Genomic DNA, 23233 nt, shown 5'->3' with positions numbered 1-23233 from the left:
GGGGAAATATTGGGTGGGCCAGAGAGCTAGCTGCATGCAGATTGCAGGCAGGAGGCCAGGTTCAACTCCCTTCAAGGCAGGACCCCAAGCACTGCTAGGAGTGACCCCCGAATAGGCCCTGAGCACTGCCAGGTGTGGCCAAAACAGCACAAAGAAAGAAAAAAAGGGGAGGGGGGGCAAACCAGTCTTCAAGGATAATTTGTATCTTCAGGTTTGTCCTGACGCAATGGTCCCTCAAGTTTGGGGCTACTCAAAGATGAATCATGACAAGCAGGAAAAATTTTATTTCAAATAGGTTCTGTGGTGTGATCTATAGCAAAACCTGGTTTTAGCAAAGTTTCATTTCTAACCTGAATTTCTGCATAAACTTTATTTGGGAATAGTTAATTTGTGCTCAAAAATAGATTCAATCCCTGGAAACAACATGAGTGCCCGAGAACAGACGACTGGTCACAGAAACTTTGGCACATCTACACAAATGAAATACTATGCAGCTGTTAGAAAAGATGAAGTCACTTATAAGTGGATGGACACGAAGAGCATCATGCTAAGTGAAATGAGTCAGTAAGACAGGGACAGATATAGAATGACTGCACTCATTTGTGGAATATAAAAATACATAATATGAGACTGACATCCAAGGACAGTGGAGACAGGGCCAGGCAGATTGCTCCATGGTTGGAAGCCTGCCTCATGAGCTGGGGGAGAAGGCAGCTGGAACAGAGAAGGGATCACTAAGTCAATGATGATTGGAGGATTCGTTCGGGATGGGAGATGTGTGCTGAAAGTAGATAAGGGACCAAACATGATGGCCTCTTAGTATCTATATTACAAACCATAATGCCCCAAAGTAGAGGGAGAGTATGGGGGAAATTGTCTGCCATAGAGGCAGAAGGAGAGGTGGCATGGGGGGATACTGGGGACATTAGTGGTGGAGAATGTGCACTGGTGTAGGGATAGGTGTTCGATCACTGTATGACTGAAACTCAAACATGAAAGCTTGGTAACACGATGATTCAATAATAACAAAAAATTAAAATCCAACATGATGCCAGTTTTTATGTTTATTGTAGACCGAATTTCAATACTAGAGGTTAAATTTTTATCACCACAAAATGAGAATAACCTTACAGCTACTACTAGGTAATGAGCTGTGCAACTCCCAGTATTGCTTTGAAAATACACCCCTAGGTCAAAAGAAATTTCTACTTTAAAAGTTTTAGTTCACTGGAACTCTTCAGTCATCGTCTACTGTTGGTTTGATTGTCACTCCTCTTCTTATTTGACCCCAACCAATTAAACTGCAAAAGAAAATAAGTCAAGTATTTTACATTTATTTCATTATCATTACCATATAGTCATGACTTTACTTGCCTATCTGTTAAACTGAAATTTGTTTCCAAAACATGCTTCCATCATAAAGAAAGCCCACATTGGGGCAGGACAGATTGTCCAGGTTAAGGTACTTGTCCTGCATGCAGCCAACACCGGTTCAATCTCTCAAGCTGTGCCAGAGCTCACTCCTGAGCACTGCTGAGTACGGCCCAACCACCCTGCCCCCAAAGAAAGCAAGCTTATATTATCTCCCTCAATCCTTATACCCAAAGCGATGGGCTATTTCCAGAATAAATGAGAAAAAGTCATTATTGGAAATGCACATACACTTCTTAGGATATGGGCTATAGTTAGGATATGGAATCAACCTTGGTGTCCAATGACAGATGAGTGGCAGTGAAAGGGTGGTATATATACACAACGGAATACTATGCAGTTGCAAAGAAGGATGAAATCATACAATGCACTGCAGTTTGGCTGGAACTGAAGAATATCATGTTAAGCAAAGTAAGCCTGAAGTGGAAGGACAAAGTCCAGATGATCCATCCTATGTATCTGTGGTATACAGGATAAGAGGATAAGGGAATGCAAGGTACCAAAGCGGGGAGAACCTACATTACCCTGGTCCCTAGATTATAGACTTAATGGGGAAGAAAAAGCAATGGGGTGGGGATGGGGTGTTTGTGTAAGAGGCAGACAGAGGGAACAGGAGCAGGAGCCTTGGACACATGGGCAGTGTAAAGGTGGGGCTTAGGTATATATCTGAACCATAGAACTGACAAAATTGAAAACCTGCAATCCAAACTACAACAAACTTACAAATATGACTGTCAAGGAGGGAGGCTATGGAGTGGGAGGGAATCTGGGAACATTGGTGAAAAGAAATTCACACCGGTGATGGCACTGGTACTGGAATGTTGTATGCCTGGAACTCAACTATGAATAACGGTATAAATCACAGTGACTCAATAAAAAATTAGGGGGGGGGGGAAGAAGCTGCTTATCTTCACTCCATTCAAATATACCTGCCCCCTCACTCTAGGGGTGCATGCTCACACGTGTGTATCATGTGTGTGTCTAGCACTGGAGACTGAACAGTGTGTGGTATTGAGGACTGACCCCTGACCTTCAACCATGTGAGATGGCACTTTATACTAACTTACATCATCATCCATAAAATTTGGAGAGGGGGGGTGAGGGTGAGATCTGCAGCACATCTAGGAGTGCTGCTTGGGGGTCACTTATGATAGTGTCAAAGGACCACGCAGTACCAGGGATCGAAACTGAGCCTTCTGCACGCAAAGCATGCAGTCAGCTCTCTGGGCTACCACTCTGGCCCTGACTTGTTTATTTACGTGGTTTGGGGACCACACTCGGTGATGCTCAGGGTAAGTTAGTCCTGGCTCTGCACTCAGGAATTACTCCTGGCGGTGCTTGGGGGACTATAAGGGATGCTGGGGATTGAACCCCGGTCAGCCACATGCAAGCCAAGTGCCCTACCCACTGTACTACTGTTCTGGCCCCCTCTCGGACTTATTTTTTAAATGTTACTCTCTATCCTTTTCTCCTTGAAAAGATTTATAACCATTCATGACACCTCAAAGGTAAGAATGCCCTTAGTGTGTGTCGGGTGGAAGGTAGGTAAGATAGAGAAGGGACCAGGATGACAATAATAGCTGGAAATGATCACGCTGGAGAAGAACTAGGTGTTAAAAATAGGTAAAGGGGAGTTGGAGCGATAGTACAGCAGGTAGGGCATTTGCCTTGCAAATGGCCGACTCGGGTTCAATTCATAGCATCCCATATGGTCCCCCAAGCACTGCCAGGAGTGATTCCTGAGTGCAAAGCCAGGAGTCAGCCCTGAGCATCGCTGGGTGTGACCCAAAAAGCCAAAACAAACAAACAAACAAATAGGTCAAGGGATATACTGGATAACCTAAAGGAATATACCAGGTAACCTTTCCGTATCTGTATTGCAAAACACAATGCCCAAAAGGAGAGCTGGAGGGGGGCAGGAGACGGAGGGCAGGGAGAGCATTGTGGTGCCGGGGACTGCATGCATGTCAACTGCGTCCAAGGCAAAGGCCATACTGCTGGATGAGAGGGAGAGGGGGAGAGGGAAGAAAAGCGCCTGCCATAGAGGCGGGGGGGGGGGGGTGATGGGAGGGAACCTGGGGACACTGGTGCTGGGAAATGTACACTGGTGGAGGGATGGGTGTTAGAACACTGGATGACTGAAACCTAATCATGAACAGCTTTGTAAGGGTCTATCTCACAGTGATTCAATTAAAAAAAAAAATCTTAAAGGAAACTAAGAGAACTAAAGGAACATCTAAGAGCAGATTCTCAGCAGGACCACTCACCTAACCAATGAGCAAGCTGGATCACTATCTCAACTGTTGTTTCCAGAACAAAAGCTACCGAAGTGTAGGTAAAAACATAATTCTAATGAGAATAAAGACACTTAGCTGTGTTCTTTTGACACACTTGCTAAATTTTCTCTCCCCCCTCCCCCCCGGTCACACCCAGCTGTGCTCAGGGCTTTACCCTGGCAGTGCAGGGAGATCACTGTGGCGCCAGGGATTGCATACATGTCAACTGCATGCAAGGCAAATGCCATACTGCTGGACTATCGCTCCAGCACCCAAAGGCGAAAATTTCATTTCAGCAGAATCCTTTTATTAAGGGGTAAATATAAAAGAATCCTGTTTAAAAATCTATCCTAAGATTAAAAAATATAAAATAAACCAAGTCTAATGTATAAAATGTACCAGTCTAAGTAAGCAGCATTCCACGCCAGAGCTGTTTGTTTATTTTTTGCTGTGCTTGTACTGTGGTCTTAGGGCTCAGGCCTAAGGCCTTCAGCTTGCGGATCAACCCTAAGGCCGTGGGCATGTGCTCGCCTGTGGAGCCACAGCCCCATGTTAAATTTTCAAAACATTCTTAAGCCAAATTTAAAATACAGTGGAAATATGTTTATAAAAGCAGATAGTAAAACCACACAAGGATAAGATCATAGGACATAAGACAACAGAAGCAGGATTTACTTAAAAGACAAAAAGCTGCATTTTCGGCTAGAGTAGTAACTAAGATCTCCTAGCTCAAAGGGCTGGAAGGCCGTTCCCGGCATCACAGGCTTGATGCCTAGCACCTCAAAGCCTCCCTATATTCCCGGATGAAGCCCTGGTGGTTCCAAGTACTCCTGGAGTAGCCCCCAAACAACAACAATGAATTCAGATCTTCTGAATAAGTGACGAGACCATTACGCAGAACAGTCTAACCAGAGAGGGAAGGAAGAAAGAACAGTGTCAAGGATGACCGGAAAAACTCTAAGCTAGCAGGTTTATATGAGACAAAGCAGGAAGGAATATGAAATGCTCATTAAAGCTGACTTCCAGGGGCCGGAGAGAAAGTTCGACCTTCTGGAGCACATGCTTTGCACGTAGAAAACCCAGGTTTGATCCCTGGCACCACTATGTGTATGAGCCTCAGCATCAAGCTAAGAACAGTCCTTGAGCACCGAAAAGAGGGGCCCCAAACACCGAAAGAGGGGAAAAAAAGAAACAGACTTCCAGAAAGGCCTTTAATATTCGAAAGTCGAGAAGTTGCTAGCAATGGAGCACAGCCTGATAAAAATGTTCTAAGATCAACTTCGACGGGGCTCTTAAATCACAGGCAAATCTTGCAATCTTTTACAGTAACTCTAAGTGAAATGCAAGTGTCAAGGGGCATGGTGAGACTGTACAGAACAGAAATGGCAGATTCAGTAACTAGAGAAAGAACAAAGAATTAGGAGTCTGAGAGGTGTATCTTTCGCGGCTCTCTCACTCAAAGCTCTACCATAGCACATGCGAATAAACAAACACCTGGCCCCAGAGCCTCAGGAACCAGGGACCCTGCAGAAACTACTGTTAGTTCAATTCAAACAAGAACCATCAACAGATGCTCAATTCAGGAGGCTGAGGTCAGACGTGCAGCAGGCAAGGCAAAGAATTCTCAAAGAATCTCCTGACAAAAAAGCATATTTATAGGAAGGGCAAAGAGAGTAACTACACTGGGGCTCGAAACAGAGTAGAGGGGTAAGGTGCAGAGAACAGCAGTGTGAACCCCCCGTATCAAGAGCACGCGGTCTCCCAGGCACCACAAGGGGTCACTCCTGAGTACAGAGCCAGAAACCAGCCTCTGGGCAACTGTGGTGCCAGGCCCATCACCCCGTCCAAGAAGAACCGAGTGGAGAAACTGGACCCCAGGCCCCAAACTCACCACAAAGCAATCGTGCACCTCTGGCTGCGACTTCCACACATCAGCGCCCGTGTAAGTATTCCGGCCCAGAATACACACGCTGAGTCTAACCTCAGCAGTAGCAGATTCAACCCCAAGCGAGGAACAGATTCTAAAGGGACGAGCTTGTATTGTTCAAAACTGCACTGTCACGGAAGACAGGAAGTTTCACAGCGGACAGCAGAGTAATGAAAACTAACTGGATCCTAGGCTGTGAGACAGCATGACTGAGGCAAGCAATAAACGAGAATACAAAGTGTAGATGTCACAACTTTCCCCATTAAACAACTCACAGAGGACATGTAAGAGAATATCCTTGTTTTCAGGAAACATACGCCCAGACATTGAGAGATCTAGGAGCATGATATATACTACTCCTCAAATAGTTCAGTAAAAATTTACATACATACTCTGTGTTCTAAGAAAGCATGCATGCACAAGTATACTAGCAAAAACGTCAGAAAACTGATGTCTTTTTCATAACACAAAGGCTAATAAACTTACCGCCAGTGCTTCTCAACTCTTCGGCTAAGTGCAATCTTTTCTCCTACTTCTGTGCACACAGGATTAGTCAAAACAATTTTCCCCAAATCAGCTTTGACTGCACTAACTCTTCCTCCTGTTGATAAGGATCCTATGTTCACCATAAGAACTTCATTCTTGGACAGCTTTTGCACCTTGGGAAATAAAATTGGGGAAAAATAAATTCCAAAATCAAGAAAACGCTTTAAAAGTGAGCAGGTATTTACCATATGCTTTTGGAACTAATCAATCATAACTACAAGTTCTACAAAAATTTCACTGTAATTGAAGTTAAATTATAGCATCATACACACACACATTAACTCTCTCTCTCTCTCTCTCTCTCTCTCTCTCCCCTTTCTTTGGTAAACAGAAAGTTTATCTGACACCACTGATCTTTAAAGAACAAGTAACCTGAGCAAGAGAGATTAGACTACAGCGGGGAAGGTGCTTACCTGGCATTTGGCCAACCTAGGTTTGATTCCCAGCAACACATATGGTCCCCTGAGCCCTGCCAGGAGTGATCCCTAAATTTTGGTCTGGTCCAAAAACTTAAAAAAGAAAAAAAAAAGTCCTAAAGGAATGGGGAGGACAAGACAACTCTAAGAGTCAATAACCTGTTTCTAGAGATTCTAATCATGTCCTGTAAGTCAATGATCAGAATTTTCTGAGTATCAGGAAGATTGGCCAATACTACTTTGCATATAGTTGAGAAAATTAAGTTATTATTATTATTATTATTGCTGTGTTTTGTGTTTTTGGCCACACTTGGCAATGCTCAGCTGTTACTCCTGGTTCTGTAGTCGGGAGTCACCCCAGCAGTGCTCAGGGGACCATATGGGAGGCCGGAGATCGAACCTGGGTCTGCTGTGTGCAAAGCAAGCACCCTACCCACTGTGCTATCTCTCCAGCCCCAAGATGAAGTGAATTATTAGTTGCTATTCTTATTATTGCTGACTCCCACTAAAATGTAATATCCCCATAGGGGCCAGAGATAGTACAAATGCTGAGGCGCTTGCAATGGTTTGAATGCTGGTAGCACACACGGTCCGAAGAGTGCAATAAGCACATGTGGCCCCTGAGCAGAAGAGCCAGAAGTTGCCCCTGAGAAGAACCAGGTCTTGCCCCCTGCCCCCAACCCAATACCCCAATTCAAATGAATTGCTTTAATGACTTTCTTTTTGTTTTCCTTTTTTTTTTTTTTGTTGCTGTTCTTGGTCATTTTTGATTTGGGGGCCACACCTGGCAATGTTCAGGGTTTGCTTTTGAGCGGTGCTTGGGTTGACCCTATGTGGTGCCAGGGGTTATACCGGGATCACCCGAGTGCAAGGCAACTGCCTTCACCCCATGGCTTTGTTCAAAAAGTCAGATTGAAAGAAGTTCTGCATAGGCATTAATTAAAAAAAAAGGGAGGGGAAAGAATGTTAAAAATTATAATAAACTGAAAGTTTAAAGGCTTATACTCAAATTTATTTCCTTATTGCCTTTTCATGAAAATATTTTCCTCGTTATTTATGCTGTCTGAAATTTTCACCAGGAGACTCTTATACTTGTTATTTTTTAATTTATGGTTACCTTCCCAATGGTGCTGGGTGCTACCAGGGCTGTACCCAGTTGTGTCTGGGAAATCATGCAGTACCAGGACTGAACCTAGGGCCCTCTATGCTCTGGCCCCGAGCTCTCTCCTCCATCAAAGACTAGTCACACTTCTTATATCAGAAAGCCCACCAGGTTAGAATTCACTAACTCTTCTAAAATGTGTTTCTGGGGGCCAGAGTGATTGTAAGCAGGTAGGGTATTTGCCTTGCACGAAGTCGACTCTGGTTCAATCCCCGGCATCCCATATGGTCCCCCAAGCACCTCCAGGAGTAATTCCTGAGTGCAGAGCCAGGAGTAACCCATGAGTATCGCTGGGTGTGACCCGAACAGCAAAAAAATTAAAAAATAAAATGTGCTTGTTTAAAGTACCTGGGAGCTCTATGTCAACATACATAGCTTTATCGCTTCTTTTTCTTTTTCTTATTTTGGTTTGGACCCAGGGTTAAAACCCAGGGCTCGTAAGGGATCTTTGCACTTCCCCTGAGCTCTGTGCCCAGCCAAAGCCCGTTCTGCATAAAGTGACATTTCCCACTGACTGGTCTCATAAACAATATTACAAAAGTCACAAGGTTTCTTTCTCAAAAAGTCCTAATGTACGCTTTCTCAACAAACAAGACTGTTTATTTTCCGCAAATTCTTGCCAGCAGCAGCTATCAGCCATTTCCCACCACTGCCACCCTAATCTCGAGACTCTTATCATTACTGTTTGCTCTGGGGGCCAATCCCTGGCCGTCCGGGCTGACTCTGGCTCTGCAATCAGGGATCACTCCTGGTGAGGCTCCCGGACCACACGGGGTGCCGGGGAGCAAACCCAGAGTAGCCCCATGCAAGGCAAGCACCCTACCCGTTGTACTAGCTCTCCAGCGCCTCACTAAGACTATTATTTGAAACTTGTTGCAATAAAGCTCGTCATTTTTACAAAGTCAACTTTGTTCATCTTTTCTTCTTAGTCCTGAGTTAACTATAAAAGAATCAACCTTATAGGGTGTTTGCCTTCCACTCGGCCAACCCCGGTTCAATCCCCAGCATCCTGTATGATTCCCCAAGCACTGCTAGGAGTAATTCCTGAGAGCAGAGCCAGGAGTAGCCCCTGTGCATCGCTGGGTGTGACCCCCTCTCCCCCTCCAAATAATCAACCTTAAAATTGAAACCTTAAAATTGGTATGAACGTCACTGCCACGTTTTACAAACCGTAACCAGAGAGAGCGCTCACCTTTGCTGCTTTCTTGTCCCCTTCAGTACGCACACCGAGAAGCCGTCTAAGTAGGAAATAAGAAATCTCCAATTCGGTGAAGATCTCAGGCAAAGCTCCAATGGCACCCAGTACCTGCCCCACCATCCTGTCAGCTCGGCACAAAGTGGGGTCGATTTTGGTTCCAACTCCTGACAGGAAATAAGATACATGCATGTCCATCAATGCTGAATTCTCTAGGAAACTGCTTATCCCAAAGTTCAGTAGAACAGAAACAGACACCGATAATCACATTTTTATACTCATGTAAGAGTTGCATGGGTGTGACAGAATACTGGCGTTATCGGAAGAGAAGCGTGAACTCAGCAGCGTTGGGCATTTGAGTGCAGAGAAATATGAATTCTGAACCAAAAGCAAATGATAATAAAAAAAATTTCAAAAATGAGTCTGGGGGCCAGAGATGGTGCAGGGCTGCCCTGCATGCAGTTGGGTGTCACAAGGTCCCCTGAGCAGCACAGAACCACCGGAGTGGCCCTGGGAAGCCCTTGGCTAAGGCCCTTGGAGCACTATACCCTCAGCCCCTCATCTTGAACCACTGGCTTGCTTGGGTTTCAATCCCGAGCACAGCTGGGGCTGGCCCCCAAAATACACCACAGACACGTCAAAAGTGTCTTTCACTGGGCCCAGAAGTAGCTCCTGGGCTCACTGAGCACTGCTTGGGAGTCCCCGCCCCCAGCCCCATGAGCCCGGATTATCCTTAATGCAGTAGGAAAAGGCAGAAATTTATCTGCTATTTCTACTCTGGAGAGTTGATTTCTTTAAAAAAAAAAAAAAAAGATAGCTTAGAGACTATGTGGAGGCGGGGACTGAACTGCAGTCAGCAGTGCACACCGCAAGCTCCTTAGCCTCTGTACTATCTGTCCAACCCCAGCTGTGTGTCTGTGGAAGGGGAAGATGACATGGAGGAAGCAGATTGGTTAAGTATTGCTCCTTTGGAAACCGAGAGGTGGGTACACAAGGGGTCATTATTACACTACTCTAACTTTTATGTGTATATGTGGTTCCAAAACTTCAAGAATCCGAAGCAGTGGCCTTGCTATGTGATGTTCTGGGTTCGATACCCAGCACCACAGCAGAAAAATAAGAGTTCTGTTAAAAAAAAAAGTGTTGGGGGGGGTCAAAGAAATAGTATAGTACACTTGCCTTGCATGTGTCTGGCCCAGGCTTGATCCCTGGCACCCAAGTGATCACCCAGGAGTGATCCCTGAGTGCAGAGTCAAGAGTAAGCCCTGAACATAGCGAGGTGGCCCCCAAACAAACGCCACCCGGAGCTCACGGGCTGAGCGCGCAGTGAGCCTGTGAGCAGCCTGGGTGAGACGGCCGGTACTGCGTGAGCTCCCAGACTCGCAGACGCAGGCCTCAATACCAACACAGGCGTTGGCAGAACTGACATTAGAGGGGCACAGTCTCCAGCACCGTACAGGCACCCCTCAGCCCCAAGAATGTTCGCTGAGCAGAACCAAAAGCAAGCCCTGAGCATGTCCACAAGTGCCCACCCCCCCCCCACAAAAAAAACCTAAAATACTAACACACTATATTCCTAAAGCCACGGAGATCACAAAAAGTACTTTGTATTTTAAATGCCAGATCAGGAACTGGAGTGATAGCACAGCAGGTAGGGAGTTTGCCTTGCACACGGCCAACCTGGGTTCGATTCCCAGCATTCCATATCGTCCCCCGAGCACCTCTAGGAGTAATTCCTGAGTGCAGAGGCAGGAGTAACTCCTGATCATCGCCAGGTGTGACCCAAAAAGAAAATAAATAAATAAATAAAAACGTGCCAGATCACGAAATTGTTATTGATTAAAAGGTTACTTTGTGTACTGAAACAAAAGTCTTTATAATTAAGAATAAGTTTTCTGGAGAGGACCCACACCCAGAGGTGCAAGGCCCACTCCTAGACCCGAGCTCAGGAAACACTCCTGGTGGTGCTTGGCAGACTCTATCCTTGGGGTGCTGAGGGTAAACCAGAGTCCAGGCATGCTCTGGCCCAAAGTGTGTGCTGAGTACTTGGCTGTGTTCAGGGCTTACTCCTGGCAGTGCTGGGGCGGGGGGGGGGGGGGGAGGGAGGGCGGGCGCACATGGGGCATCAGATTGAAGCGGAGTTGGCAGCATGAAAGGCAAGCACCTGAACCCTGGCTCAAGATATAGCACAGGGGTTAAGGCATCTATCCTTCATACAGCCAACCCCGGGGCAATCTCCTACACCGCCACATACGACCCCCTAGCACCAATGCACGTGACCCCGAAGCACAGAGCCAGGAATGAGCCCTGAGTGCCACAGGGAGTCACCCAAAAATCAAAACGTCAAGAGAAAACAAATGGATCAAACTGTATTATGACCTAAGACCAACAGCTTAACCATAAGAACGTTTTACCATCTTGTGTCAGTTACGAAAATATATCCAATGAAATCCCTAACGTTTTCTCTGACAAACACCACAAACATCCACCAAATAAGAACACAGGGATGAGAAGAGAGTTCTTACCAATCAGCCCGCCTGGAGCAGCATACTGAAGGTCATTATGCTCTGCAAAAAGTGACACGATTTTGGAGAAAATCGGTTTACACATAAGTTTTCCTTCACTATCTTTGGAAACAATACCAGGTCTGACTTCTATCTCCTGGCCTACCTGTGAATATAATTTAAATTAGCAATTAGGATCACTCTGAAACAATACAAGTCATATTTACATGTAAAAAAAATTCAAACAGGAAGATCACAAATCTCAAAACACACAAAAAGCAATCCTTGGGGCCGGAGCGATAGCACAGAGGACAGGGTGTTTGCCTTGCACGCGGCCGACCCAGGTTCGATCCCCGGCAACCCATATGGTCCCCCAAGCACTGCCAGGAGTAATTCCTGAGTGCAAAGCCAGGAGTAACCCCTGAGCATCGCTGGGTGTGACCCAAAAAGCAAAAAAAAAAAAGGCAATCCTCTATCTTCCAAGTGTTAAATAGCTTGCAAAACCTGAAGCACCCAACTATTCTAATTACCTCTACACAAGCATACCACCATATATGCTTCACGCTCAAGAAGCCTTTAAGTCACCTTCAAGACATATTAAAAATAAAACATACTAATAAAGAGATATCCCTCCCTGCGGCAGGGATAGCACAGCGGATAGGGCATTTGCCTTGCATGCAGCCAACCTGGGTTCGATTCCTCCATCTCTCTCGGAGAGCCTGGCAAGCTACCCGTTGCATATTCGACATGCCAAAAACAGTAACAAGTCTCACAATGGAGACATTACTGGTGCCCGCTCGAGCAAACTCGATGAGCAAAATCGATGAGCAACAGGATGACAGTGTTTAGTGTTTACTAATAAAGAAATCTACATGAAGAAATAAAGCACAAAAACTCATTGTTTTAACCCAGAGTATTCATATTATTTTCCTAAAAACCCAGTTTACCTTTAGTACGCCTTTTAGAATACTGCCACCAGCCACACCCCCTTTAAGGTCATCAACTTCACAGCCAGGTTTGTTGACATCAAAGGATCTAATAACTAAAAGAAACAAAACAAATTCAAGGTAAATTGGCATTTTACCTTTAGAAGAAATAATATTTCCTAAGTTAACATTTCAAAAATAGCAGCAAGTAAGATTTATACCATATTTTGTGACAAAATGTGGTACACTGCAGGGGCTGGAGCGATAGCACAGCGGGTAGGGCGTTTGCCTTGCATGCGGCCGACCCGGGTTCAATTCCCAGCACCCCATATGGTCCCCTGAGCACCGCCAGGGGTAATTCCTGAGTGCAGAGCCAGGAATAACCCCTGTGTATTGCCGGGTGTGACCCAAAAAGAAAAAAAAAATGTGTTACACCGCAACCGCCTTTACCGATCCCTTATGCATGATGAGAGAATTTGAAATAAGTTAAGGTAGACACATTGTGGCACATCCAAACTATTGATTATTGTGCAACTATTAACCCAGTCCCACAAAAGAAAGCTAAAAGAGTTAACAAGTAAATGGTCACACACAGTCAGACAAACTGTTAACTTTGGTTACTTATGGCTAGGGAGCTGACTGAAAAGCAGGGACATCACTGACAATCTACTTTGTGGTTCTGGGCCACAGCTGTTGTCAGCGTTGAGACTGAGCCAGGTTCAGCAAGTACTGAACTCTTGTACTATTTTTTCCAGTCTTGATAATCTTCTTTCCAAAACTCTTATTTTCTGATTTCTGTAATAAAATTGTAGTTGTAACATGGCAAAAAGAAACTCAGGCTAAATGAGTGTTCTTCATCACCCCGAAAAGAAATGCCAGTGAGAATGGCATATATCATGAAGACTGGAAACCACAAGCAGTGTTTTGCGGGAATGTGGTGAAAAAGGAGTTCTCATTCGCCGCTGGTGGGAATGATGTCTGGTTTAGCTTCTGGGGAATTAGTACGTATCTCTGTATACATGAAAATGATAAAAAATTAACGCTATTATAAACACATAAAAGCAGAACACGATCCTGGCCCTCTGGAATTGTGGTGGTGGGCCTGATGTAGCAGTTCTACAAGTGGAAAACAACAGTACTGTACCATTGTACTAGTTTAAAAGTAAGATAACAGGCTGGAGCAATAGTACAGCGGGTAGGGCGTTTGCCTTGCACGCGGCCTACCCGGGTTCGATTCCCAGCATCCCATATGGTCCCCTGAACACCGTCAGGGGTAATTCCTGAGTGCAGAACCAGGAGTAACCCCTGTGCATCGCCACATGTGATCCAAAAAGCAAATAAATAAATAAAAAATAAATAAAAGTAAGATAAAATAAGGGACCAAGGAGATAGTAAAGCAAGTAAAGCACTTGCCTTGTATGTGGCTGCTGTAACCATGGTTTGAATCCCCAGCATCAAGCATGGTCCCCTGAGCACTGCCAGGGCTCATTCCTGAGCACAGAGCCCAGGATAGGCCCTGAGCACCACAGGGTGTGGACCCAACCCCCTTCCCCCAAATAAACGAAGTTTAAAAAGAAATTATTTCTGTTTTGTTGTTTTGGGACCAGGCTAAATGGTGTTCAGGGGTTACGCTTGGCTCTGTGCGCAGGACTAACTCCTAACGGGGACCATATGGAATGCGGAGCATAGAACCCTGGTCAGTCTCATCCGAGGCAAGCGCCATACCACTGTACAATCTCCCTGGCCCCATAAAAAGCAATTTTTTAAAACGATTTTTTTTCAGGGGCAGGGGGCATTTGCCTTGCATGCGGCTAACCTGAACTTGGTCCCCAGCACTGCAGAATCCCATGAGCACCCCCACGAGCGGGCCCTGAGCACAGAATCAGCAGCAAGCTTTGACCACGGCCAGGTATGGCTCAGCAACAAAAAATAAAAATAAATAAATTTTTTTTTCATTTTTAAAAACCACAAAACCTAGTACTATGTGATCTACACTCGAACACTGAGCAGTGAGCCTCACTCTGAAGTGGCGCACGTCACAATCCCCCGGGAAAACACCGCCCGCAGCACCTGGGGGTCCCAGGTGAAGGCTGTACAAGTCTATAGATCGCTGGCTTCCACTGCTGCACTCAGGCCGAAAGCCACTGCCAGAGAAAACGCTTCCTCATTCCATCTTCATCTCATAACGGACAGCATACTGAGGATAAGAAGCTTTTCAAAGTTCCTTCTGGGGCTGGAGAGACAGTACAGAGGGTAGTGTACTTGCCTTCCGTGGGCCCGAGCTGGCTTAAATCCCGAGGTCTCGCCTGGTCCCCAAAGCCCTACCAGGAGTGATGCATGAGCACAGAGCCAAGAGTAAGCCCTGAGCACCCACAAACAAAGACATATATGTATATATGTGGTGACTACTTTGTTATCACCTGTACAAGAAGAGGAAATATTGGGCCGGAGCACTAGTACAGCAGGTAGGATCTTGCCTCGCACGTGCCTGACCTGGGTTGGATCCCTGGCATGGTATATGGCCCCCCGAGCCCTGCCAGGAGTGAGTCAAAAATACAGAAAGAAAGGGAACATGATCCGCAAGCCTCAGTGTACCTGGCTCTGGGGTTGCCCTGTGCATTCCTACACTGCTTGTGAGAACAGCATGAAATACTTTGGGTTTGAGGCTTTGCCCCGCTCCATCCAGAGCAAGCTCACAGGGATTTCAGATATTTGGGGGGGGAGGAAAATATTAATAAATAAACGCCTTCCAAAGGGCATCTTCAATGTAGAAATCATCAAATTTAAGACAAAGTCTATCTACCACTTACCAATAAGTCGGGGTTCTGAAGTAAAGTCTCTTGGGGGTACTGGAATTTTCTTCACTATGTACTCGCAGACGACTTCAATATTATATTTCAACTGCGCAGAAATTGGAATAATAGGAGCTCCTTCAGCTACTGTACCTACAGGAGAAAATTCAACACGATCATAATTCTTTAGTTTTTCAGAACTCACTCTCTATGTGCCAGCGGAATTTTTTTTTGGTGGGGGTGGGGAAGGGAAGGCACACCCAGCAATGCTCAGATTCACTCCCTGCTCTGCCCTCAGGGATTACTTGTGGCAGGTTCAGGAGACCATTATGGGATGTCAGGGATGGACCCTGGCCTGGCCACATGCAAGGCAAACACCCTACCCACTCACTGTACTATTGTTCTGGCTCCAAGCCAAGGGAAATATTTAATATTACAACATAGATGCATAAACATTCCCACACAAATGAAAGCAACATATGGCCAAGTGATAATTCTGTTTTCATTCCTGTAGATGAATATCATTCCCTTTGAAGAAAAAAACTGTTAAAATTATCCTGATATATTCAATATACGAAAATAATAAAAACTGTTTAAATACTAATACTTCTGGGAAAGAACACTTTACTAGCTCAAAGATTTTTAGTAGCATGTAATTTGTAATTAATACCCCAATAAGCACCATGATAAAATTATAGACTCTGCTAACCCAGGACTTGTTAGCCGGCAAAACTTACAATGGCATGTACATTTGCTGCTTAGTAAGTATCCAACAGCCTGGTGAAAGAAGTGGACCGAAAACAATGGGATTTTAATCAAAATGACTCATTCCTTTATGATAGAACTAGGTCCATAGAAAGTCCTTTACATATTAGAAAACAGTCAGGAATAAACCATCTACATAGCTGGGTGTGGCATTGAATGTGTACCCCAGTTTGAATTCCCACACCCCACATGGCCCTCCAAAACTGCCAGATATCACTCTGGAACGGAGCCAGGACTAGCCCCTGAGCACCGCTGGCTGTGGGCCCTCCCCCTAACCGAAATATACATATACTTTAGCTCATCGAATTCAGAAACAGATTTCACTAGTTGTATCTAGCAACTAAACAAGTAATAGGTAGAGAAATACGCCTGAATATCAACAAGTTTAAGCTGTTTTAGATAGGGGACAGAGACAGTACAGGGGTTAAGATGCTTTCCTTGCATGTGGTGGACCCTGGTTTGGTCCCGAGCACCACACATTGAGCACTGCCAGGACTAATCATCGAGGGATAAGCCCAATCTCTGTCCCCCAAAATGAAAATAGGTAAAATAAAGATGTGTATCCAGATTAAATGTGTCATGATCACTCATAGATTTCTTAGCTATTATGGCTTCTTACCTTGTACAAATGCAAGAATTTGTTCATACTGTTCCTTAGCTTGGCTTTCTTTAACCAAATCAATTTTATTTTGCAGAATCAAAATATGCTTCAGTTTCATGATTTCTATAGCAGCCAGGTGTTCAGAAGTTTGAGGCTGTGGGCAAGATTCATTGCCAGCTAGATGAAGAATAAAAGAGATGCATGAATGTGGAAGGAATAATCAGGATGGGTAAACCTATCGGACAGGAAACAGACTCATGTCTGCCGGGGGCTGGGGAGAAGGGTGAGTGAGGAGTCCGCGGTGAATGGGCACAGGTGCCTTTCGGGAGATGGCAAAGTTCTGAAACTAAGGACTAGTGATGCCTGTACAACATTTGCTCTGAGCGTACACAAAGCCGCTGAATTATACATTTGAGAACTGAAAATGTCACTTTACCACTAAGTAAAAATTAACTGGCAACTAGTAAAGGAACTATGCGCTGAGCCACACGCTGAGGTACTGGAGAGCCATGCCATGCCATGCATCAAACCCAGGACTCCTGCATGCAAAGCACGTGCCCCAGCCCTTCGAGCTAACTCCCGGACCCAAACAGGAAACCTTTAATGGCTTAGCACAGTCAGGTAAAATTCCTACATAACAACAAGTGTCCACCTTTTGTCCCTACTTTACTCTGTGCCCGTGTTCACTGGCGCCTCCTGGGCTTTTGGTTCACAGTCCTGACCCTAAAGCAAGCAGCCTGGAATCAAATGTGGCTTCTCGGAGTTCTCCCTCAGGTATAGTACTCTGGGTCTATCCAATCTCAGAGATATTCTTTACTCTAAGTCAATTCTTTAGAGTAAGACAGTAATTAGAGGGGAAGACAACACATGACATTTTAACTACTTTCAGAGACTCCTCTTAACAAAAGGAGGGCAGAACACTATGACCCGCGGGCTACCATCAAGAAACAGGCATGTACTGTTGAGCACTCTGCCATCACTTTCCTAGTGAAGTGCGGCTGTGTCCTGTACTACACCCAGTAGGCCAGTTAAAAACACTCACATGCCTGGGGCCAAGGAGATAGATCAGTCATATTTTGCACTCGGGAGGCCCAGGTTTAATCCCCAGCACCGCCTGGTCCCCAGAGCACTGTCAAGAAGTCTCCAAGAACCACAAGGTGTCCCCTCCACCCCAAATTATATCCTAGAGCCAGAGATAGCTCAAAAGGCTGCGGTGTACGCCTTTTAGAAGGCCTCAGTTTCCCCCCAGTGCTCTATGTTCCACCCCCACTTCATCACTGAGCTCCAGCACTAGGTCACCGAACAGCCACATCCACATCCAGCACTAACAGGAGTGACCCCGGGAGCCCCAGAGCACTGCTTCACAATCTCCCACCCAAAAGGAAATGGGAATAAAACATAGGGGTCAGTCCCTCTGGCTACTGACGAAGTTGCTTAACGGCCATGATCCCAAAGATACACGAACGAATCTCAGAACCCAGTGGCTTTTGGCAGAAATTCCTCCAGATTTAATTACTAAAATTTCAGAATTCCAAAACCGCTGTGGACGCTATTGCGTGTGCGCGACATCATATGCTATTCATAACCAGCAATAGAAAACAAACTGTCTAATGTTGCCTTTTGGGCAGGTCTGAGTATTGGGGAAAATCCCAAGTAATAATGGTGGGTCTGGTATCAAAATATTGAATGTGATCAAAGTAGAGAGAGAGTAATGTGGAAATCACCTGTCACACAGGTAGGGGGAGGGGGTGGGGGAGTATACTGGTTTTTTTTGGTGGTGGAAAATGTGCACTGGTGAAGGGACAGGTGTTTCATCATTGTATGACCGAGACTTAAACCCAAAAGCTTTGTAACTGTTCTCACGGTGATTCAATAAATAAATTTATAAAAAAACCCACCACCACCACCACCAAAAAACATATGGGCAGGGGTATAGCTCAGAGGGATGGGGTTTCTCATGCAGAAGGCCCAGTTTTGACCCCTGGCAGCCGAGCACCAAGCCAGGAGTTGTCCAAGTGGACCAGAACAAACAAAAATTATATCCCACACTGAAGCTTCATGGCAGATCAAATAGGACAGCACAAGTTCAGTGCAGAAAGCTCCAAAGCAGATCTAGATTTTAGCACTTATTATCAGATTTTCATCTAAATCAAACCATTACATGCAAAGGTTGCTGGAGATAGATCAGACTGAAAAACAAAAACACACGTATCTTGAAACATGAATTCAAAACGAAAAAATAAAACTAGGGCCCAGACACGGCTCAGTGGTAGAGTACACGCCTCACATGCGTGAGGCCCACCACAAAAATGTTATTAATTCCGTCCAAGTGGGGAGAAGTACTACTGGCTGGTTTTGTCTTATTTTTAGTAGTACTGCAAAAATTCTCCCAAGATAGTGACAACTCGATCTTGTTTAGTACTTTGTGACAGCTGGTAGGCAGGTACGCTGTCCTTCCTATTAGCTCCTACTCCTAGCACCCTTCTGTAATGAATGTGGCCCTTAGAGACTTGAGCTTCCATTTAAGTGTTTCACACGATTCGCCACACAGCTTTTTGTCCAAACCAATTCTAACATATTTACCTATCAACAGAAGAGCTGCATCCATCACTGCTGCACCGTTGAGCATAGTAGCCATCAAAATATCGTGGCCAGGACAGTCAACAAAGGAAACGTGTCTAATAATGGAGAAAGAACAATTAGCTGCAAGGCTCGAAGATGAATCAATGCTTCAACATGCTAACTCCAGAGTTCCTAAAATTAAGTCACATTGAAAAATGACCATGGGGGTTTGGGGCCGGAGCGATAGCACAGCGGGTAGGACGTTTGCCTTGCACGCGGCCGACCCGGGTTCGATCCCCGGCATCCCATATGGTCTCCCAAGCACTGCCAGGAGTAATTCCTGAGTGCAAAGCCAGGAGTAACCCCTGAGTATCGCTGGGTGTAACCCAAATAGCAAAAAAAAAAAAAGAGAAAAAAAAGACCATGGGGGTTGGAGAAATAGCACAGCACCTAAGGCTCTTGCTCTTGCATGTGACAGACCTGGGTTCAATCCCCAGCACCCCATTCCCCACCACACCCACCCTCCAGAAGTGATCCCTGAAGGTAGAACCATACAACCAGGAGCAAGCCTTGCTTGAACACTGCCCAGTATCACCCCAAAACTAACACCCCCTGAAAAAAATATATGGATAGATAGATATAATTGCATATGCACTATTTAACCTGACCAGTTATTTTTAGCATCTTCACCCTTATCTTAAATTTTGGGTACGGGACAAGGCCTCACTATCTTTCCCTAGTCCTAGTCTACTCAAAGTAAAAATCTCCATGTAGGGCAATTCCCAAAGAGTGGGAATTAAGAAAGGGTTTGTCCCTACTGTTTAAAAGGAAATAAGGAGTTTGGCAAAAGATTCCTTTATATCCACTGAGCTGTGTTTCTTTTCACTCCATTCTGCTTATGCAATACCTTGCCTTTGGAGAAGTTCCATGTGAATATCTAACATTTAAATACCCGACCTTCATTTTCCTAATATTTCAGTTAAATATTTCAAAAGTGCAAATTAAAATAAAATAGGACATGTAAAGTGCTTTCGCACAAAGGAGGTCACCTGACTAATTTGAAGTTCCCTTTGGTTCCTGGGATATCTGTAGGAAACTCATCAGGCGTGCTACTCCCACAGGATCGATAGCATTCTGGACGAGGACAGCTTGGATCATCAAGTTTATAAATCTAAGGGTTTCAATTAAAAAAAAAATTCAGATTTGGTATCTGCATATTCAACAACTAAAGATGGCTTTTAGTTTCACGGTATATAGCTTACCTTAGCATTTGCATATCCAAGCTTGATTGTAATATTTCTTTCAAGCTCATTTTTGAATCTGACAGTGTGAACTCCAGAAATAGCTTTTACAACTGTGGATTTCCCATGGGCTACATGACCAATTGTACCTAGATAATGTTCAAAACATTATTTGTGTGCATCCAATTAGCGCCATTTTTTCAAGTAGTGTATAACTCATTGTAAATATTAACACAAACCCAAAAGTGACTTCAAATTTTTCCTCCTAAAAATCCTTTCTATGTGAAACATTCTGACACAGAACTAAAGAGAACTGTGTACATCAAAACTTTGTTTAAAAATCTTGTTTCAGGGGGCTGGAGAGTTAGAAAAGTGGGTTGGGCACTAGCTTTGCAAGCAGCCACCCTGGTTCAATTCCCAGTACCCCATATGATGCCCCTGGCTCTGCCAGGAGTGATCTTTGAGTGCAGAGCCAGGAGTAAACCTTGAGCACCACAGGAAGTGCCTAAAACACCACCAACAGAATCTGTCTCAGGCGAAGGGAAGCTGACACCGCTACTTGTGGTGGGATTGGTGATGGAACACTGCTTGACACTCAACTATGATTAACTTTGTAAGTCACTGGACCTTAACAAAAACAATTTAAAAAAAATCTTTCTAGAGAAAAATTGGCTGTCATATAAAATACTCAACACACACTATACAAAACCTTGTATACTAAAATTTTCCACGGGGCCTGAGAGATACTACAGCAGGAAGGATGTTTGTCTTGTATGCCACAGACCCGAGTTCAATCCCTGCCATCCCATATGGTCCCAAGTGCCATCAGGAGTGGTCCCTGAGTGCACAGTTAGGAGTAATTCCTGAGCACTGCTAGGTGGTGGCCCCAAAAGAAACAACAGGGAATTTCCAACATTTCCAGAATGAAGTAAGCAGGTATAATATAATCAAAAGGAACCTATGAAAACTAGACAAGAACTCAGACATAATTACAGCACTGCTGTCAAGGCTACCATCATCGCTTTTTATTAGCTTCATGGCAAAGACTTACTTTTAACTAGGTTTTACTGTGCTGTTCCTACAGCCTCTCAAATATTCCAAAACTTACACCCAGTCAACTTAACTTCCCTTAAGATCTAGGTGCCAATTAAAAAGTAAACGACTCTACTTAATAGTAGCTAAGACATCAAATAAAACTTTCGCAAACTCTACCCTTGCGATACCCCTGAGTGGCAAGTAGAGCCACATTTTTGTCGCTTCCTGTAACTTCCACGGCATATCACCTCGTTGTGAAGGTTCCCATATGTCTGTCTTTTCTCCTCACTGGTCTGTAAGTCAGGCATGGGCAACATTATTCATTCTACTCCCCCCAAAATCCTAGCAGGTGCTTTGCTCCCAAGAAGCTGGGTCACCACCTATTTCTTGAACATCTTAAGCATCTTCTCATAATTCACTTCATCTACATAAAGTTAAAGTTATCCAAGTCTGTGCTCCAAGTATGGCTTATCTTACCTATGTTAATTGTAGCTTGTCTACTGATAACTTCGTGTGAAAGTGGTGTCAACTTGGTAACATCCTGCAAACAAACATTATTTTTATTTTAAGTCATTGCATGAGGGCACATCACAACCTTCCCTTTGGCTTTACATATACGAATATCGACAATCTGGGTCTACTTCAATCTCTTCCTGCGTAAGAAATCGTGCCGCTGGATGCTTGGGAAGCAAGAGTCCCTGATCGTTACCAAAACTACACGTCCATTCACTACTGACAATCAATACCAGCACTGAGACAACATAGACAGTTCCCAGATGTTTAGAAGTTTTTTTTTAAAAAAAAAAAAAAAACGCTAAGCAATTAACACCACAAGTTTCCAGCCGAACCCTGAGGGGCGGGGGATTCGAGGGATTTCCACGTCGGCCCTTCTGTGGATTTACGGCTGCGCCGGCGGCTGCCGGGCCCCCTCCGCCATGTTCCCGAAAGCCCGGCACCGCCCCACCTGCAAGCCTCTAGTCAGGCTCGATCATCCCCCACTCCCGAGCTCTCATTTTTTTCTCCTCCAGGGAGGAAACCTTACCAACGTGGCGAGATCTTGGCGAGAAAGATGCGGCTGCCCTAGAGTCACACCTGCCTCGCCCCCCGCCATCTTGCCCAGAGAGGAAGGAAGTCTTCCTGTCTAGTGCCTGACCGTACGCAAGGTCCCCCAGGCGGCGGCGGGAAACCCGACCTGGGCCCTGGCCTGAGAAACAAGTGGGATTGGTGTAACAGAAACAGTCTTGCTTGGACTCCTTTCGCTTGGGTTTGTAGACTGACTCTCGGCCGGCTTATTTTAAAATACGAAGAAAAGTTTCGGGATCTATTTGAGCCGAACTTGTTGGATATGTGCGCAGGCAATGCCGCGGACAGCCTCACGAGAGTCCCCGCCCCCAACCCCGCTAGGCGGGCGCTGCATTTCTTCTCCTCTCAACTCCCCGCGCATGCCGGCAGGGGAGAAGCCACTTCCGCTTCCTGTGGGGATAATGGGAAGGGTGTACCGGAATCTTATTCAGCGTGTTAGGCTAGACTCTGGCATGGTCTTTACCGTTTTCCATAGTTCAGTAAAGCAAAGTCAGCCCGGGGCTTATCTGGCCGGTAAGGAGCTCTTGGCTAGAAAGAATTGGCGCGCGGAGCAGGCCACCCGTACGGCGCTGCGCGGCCTCCGGGGCCCCCGGGTGAGAGCGCCCCCACGCGGCTAGGTGGGGCGCTCAGGTGCCCACGAATAGCAAAAGTCAAGTCAGAACTTGCTCTGCTTGGGCACTCTCTGGACGCAGGCTTGAGTTACCATAGGTAGATGTCATAAGAACGCCCGGGGATTTGTTGTTTTGTTTTGTTTTGTTTTAAAGCGAATGC

At 45.3% G+C, this 23233-nt stretch overlaps 1 protein-coding gene across 1 annotated transcript; it reads right to left on the bottom strand.

Annotated features, from left to right (window-relative positions):
• Positions 1-1051: 1051 nt before the first annotated feature.
• EIF2S3 (eukaryotic translation initiation factor 2 subunit gamma) lies at positions 1052-22514 on the bottom strand. The gene is made up of 12 exons (XM_004612242.2): positions 22422-22514; positions 21857-21920; positions 20366-20493; positions 20153-20274; positions 19125-19219; positions 16560-16718; positions 15194-15328; positions 12405-12499; positions 11479-11623; positions 8951-9120; positions 6121-6293; positions 1052-1301 (listed from the first exon to the last, which is right to left on the bottom strand). Exons 1-12 carry the CDS (start codon positions 22488-22490, stop codon positions 1238-1240), a joined length of 1419 nt encoding a protein of 472 aa, XP_004612299.1. The 5' UTR covers positions 22491-22514; the 3' UTR covers positions 1052-1237.
• Between the last annotated feature and the right edge of the window lie 719 nt (positions 22515-23233).

This window comes from Sorex araneus, chromosome X (genome assembly GCF_027595985.1).
Source record: "Sorex araneus isolate mSorAra2 chromosome X, mSorAra2.pri, whole genome shotgun sequence".
NCBI classification, from domain to species: domain Eukaryota; kingdom Metazoa; phylum Chordata; class Mammalia; order Eulipotyphla; family Soricidae; genus Sorex; species Sorex araneus.
The sequence above is the reverse complement of the archived record's forward strand: the minus strand, read 5'-3'. Positions and strand labels throughout refer to the sequence as shown.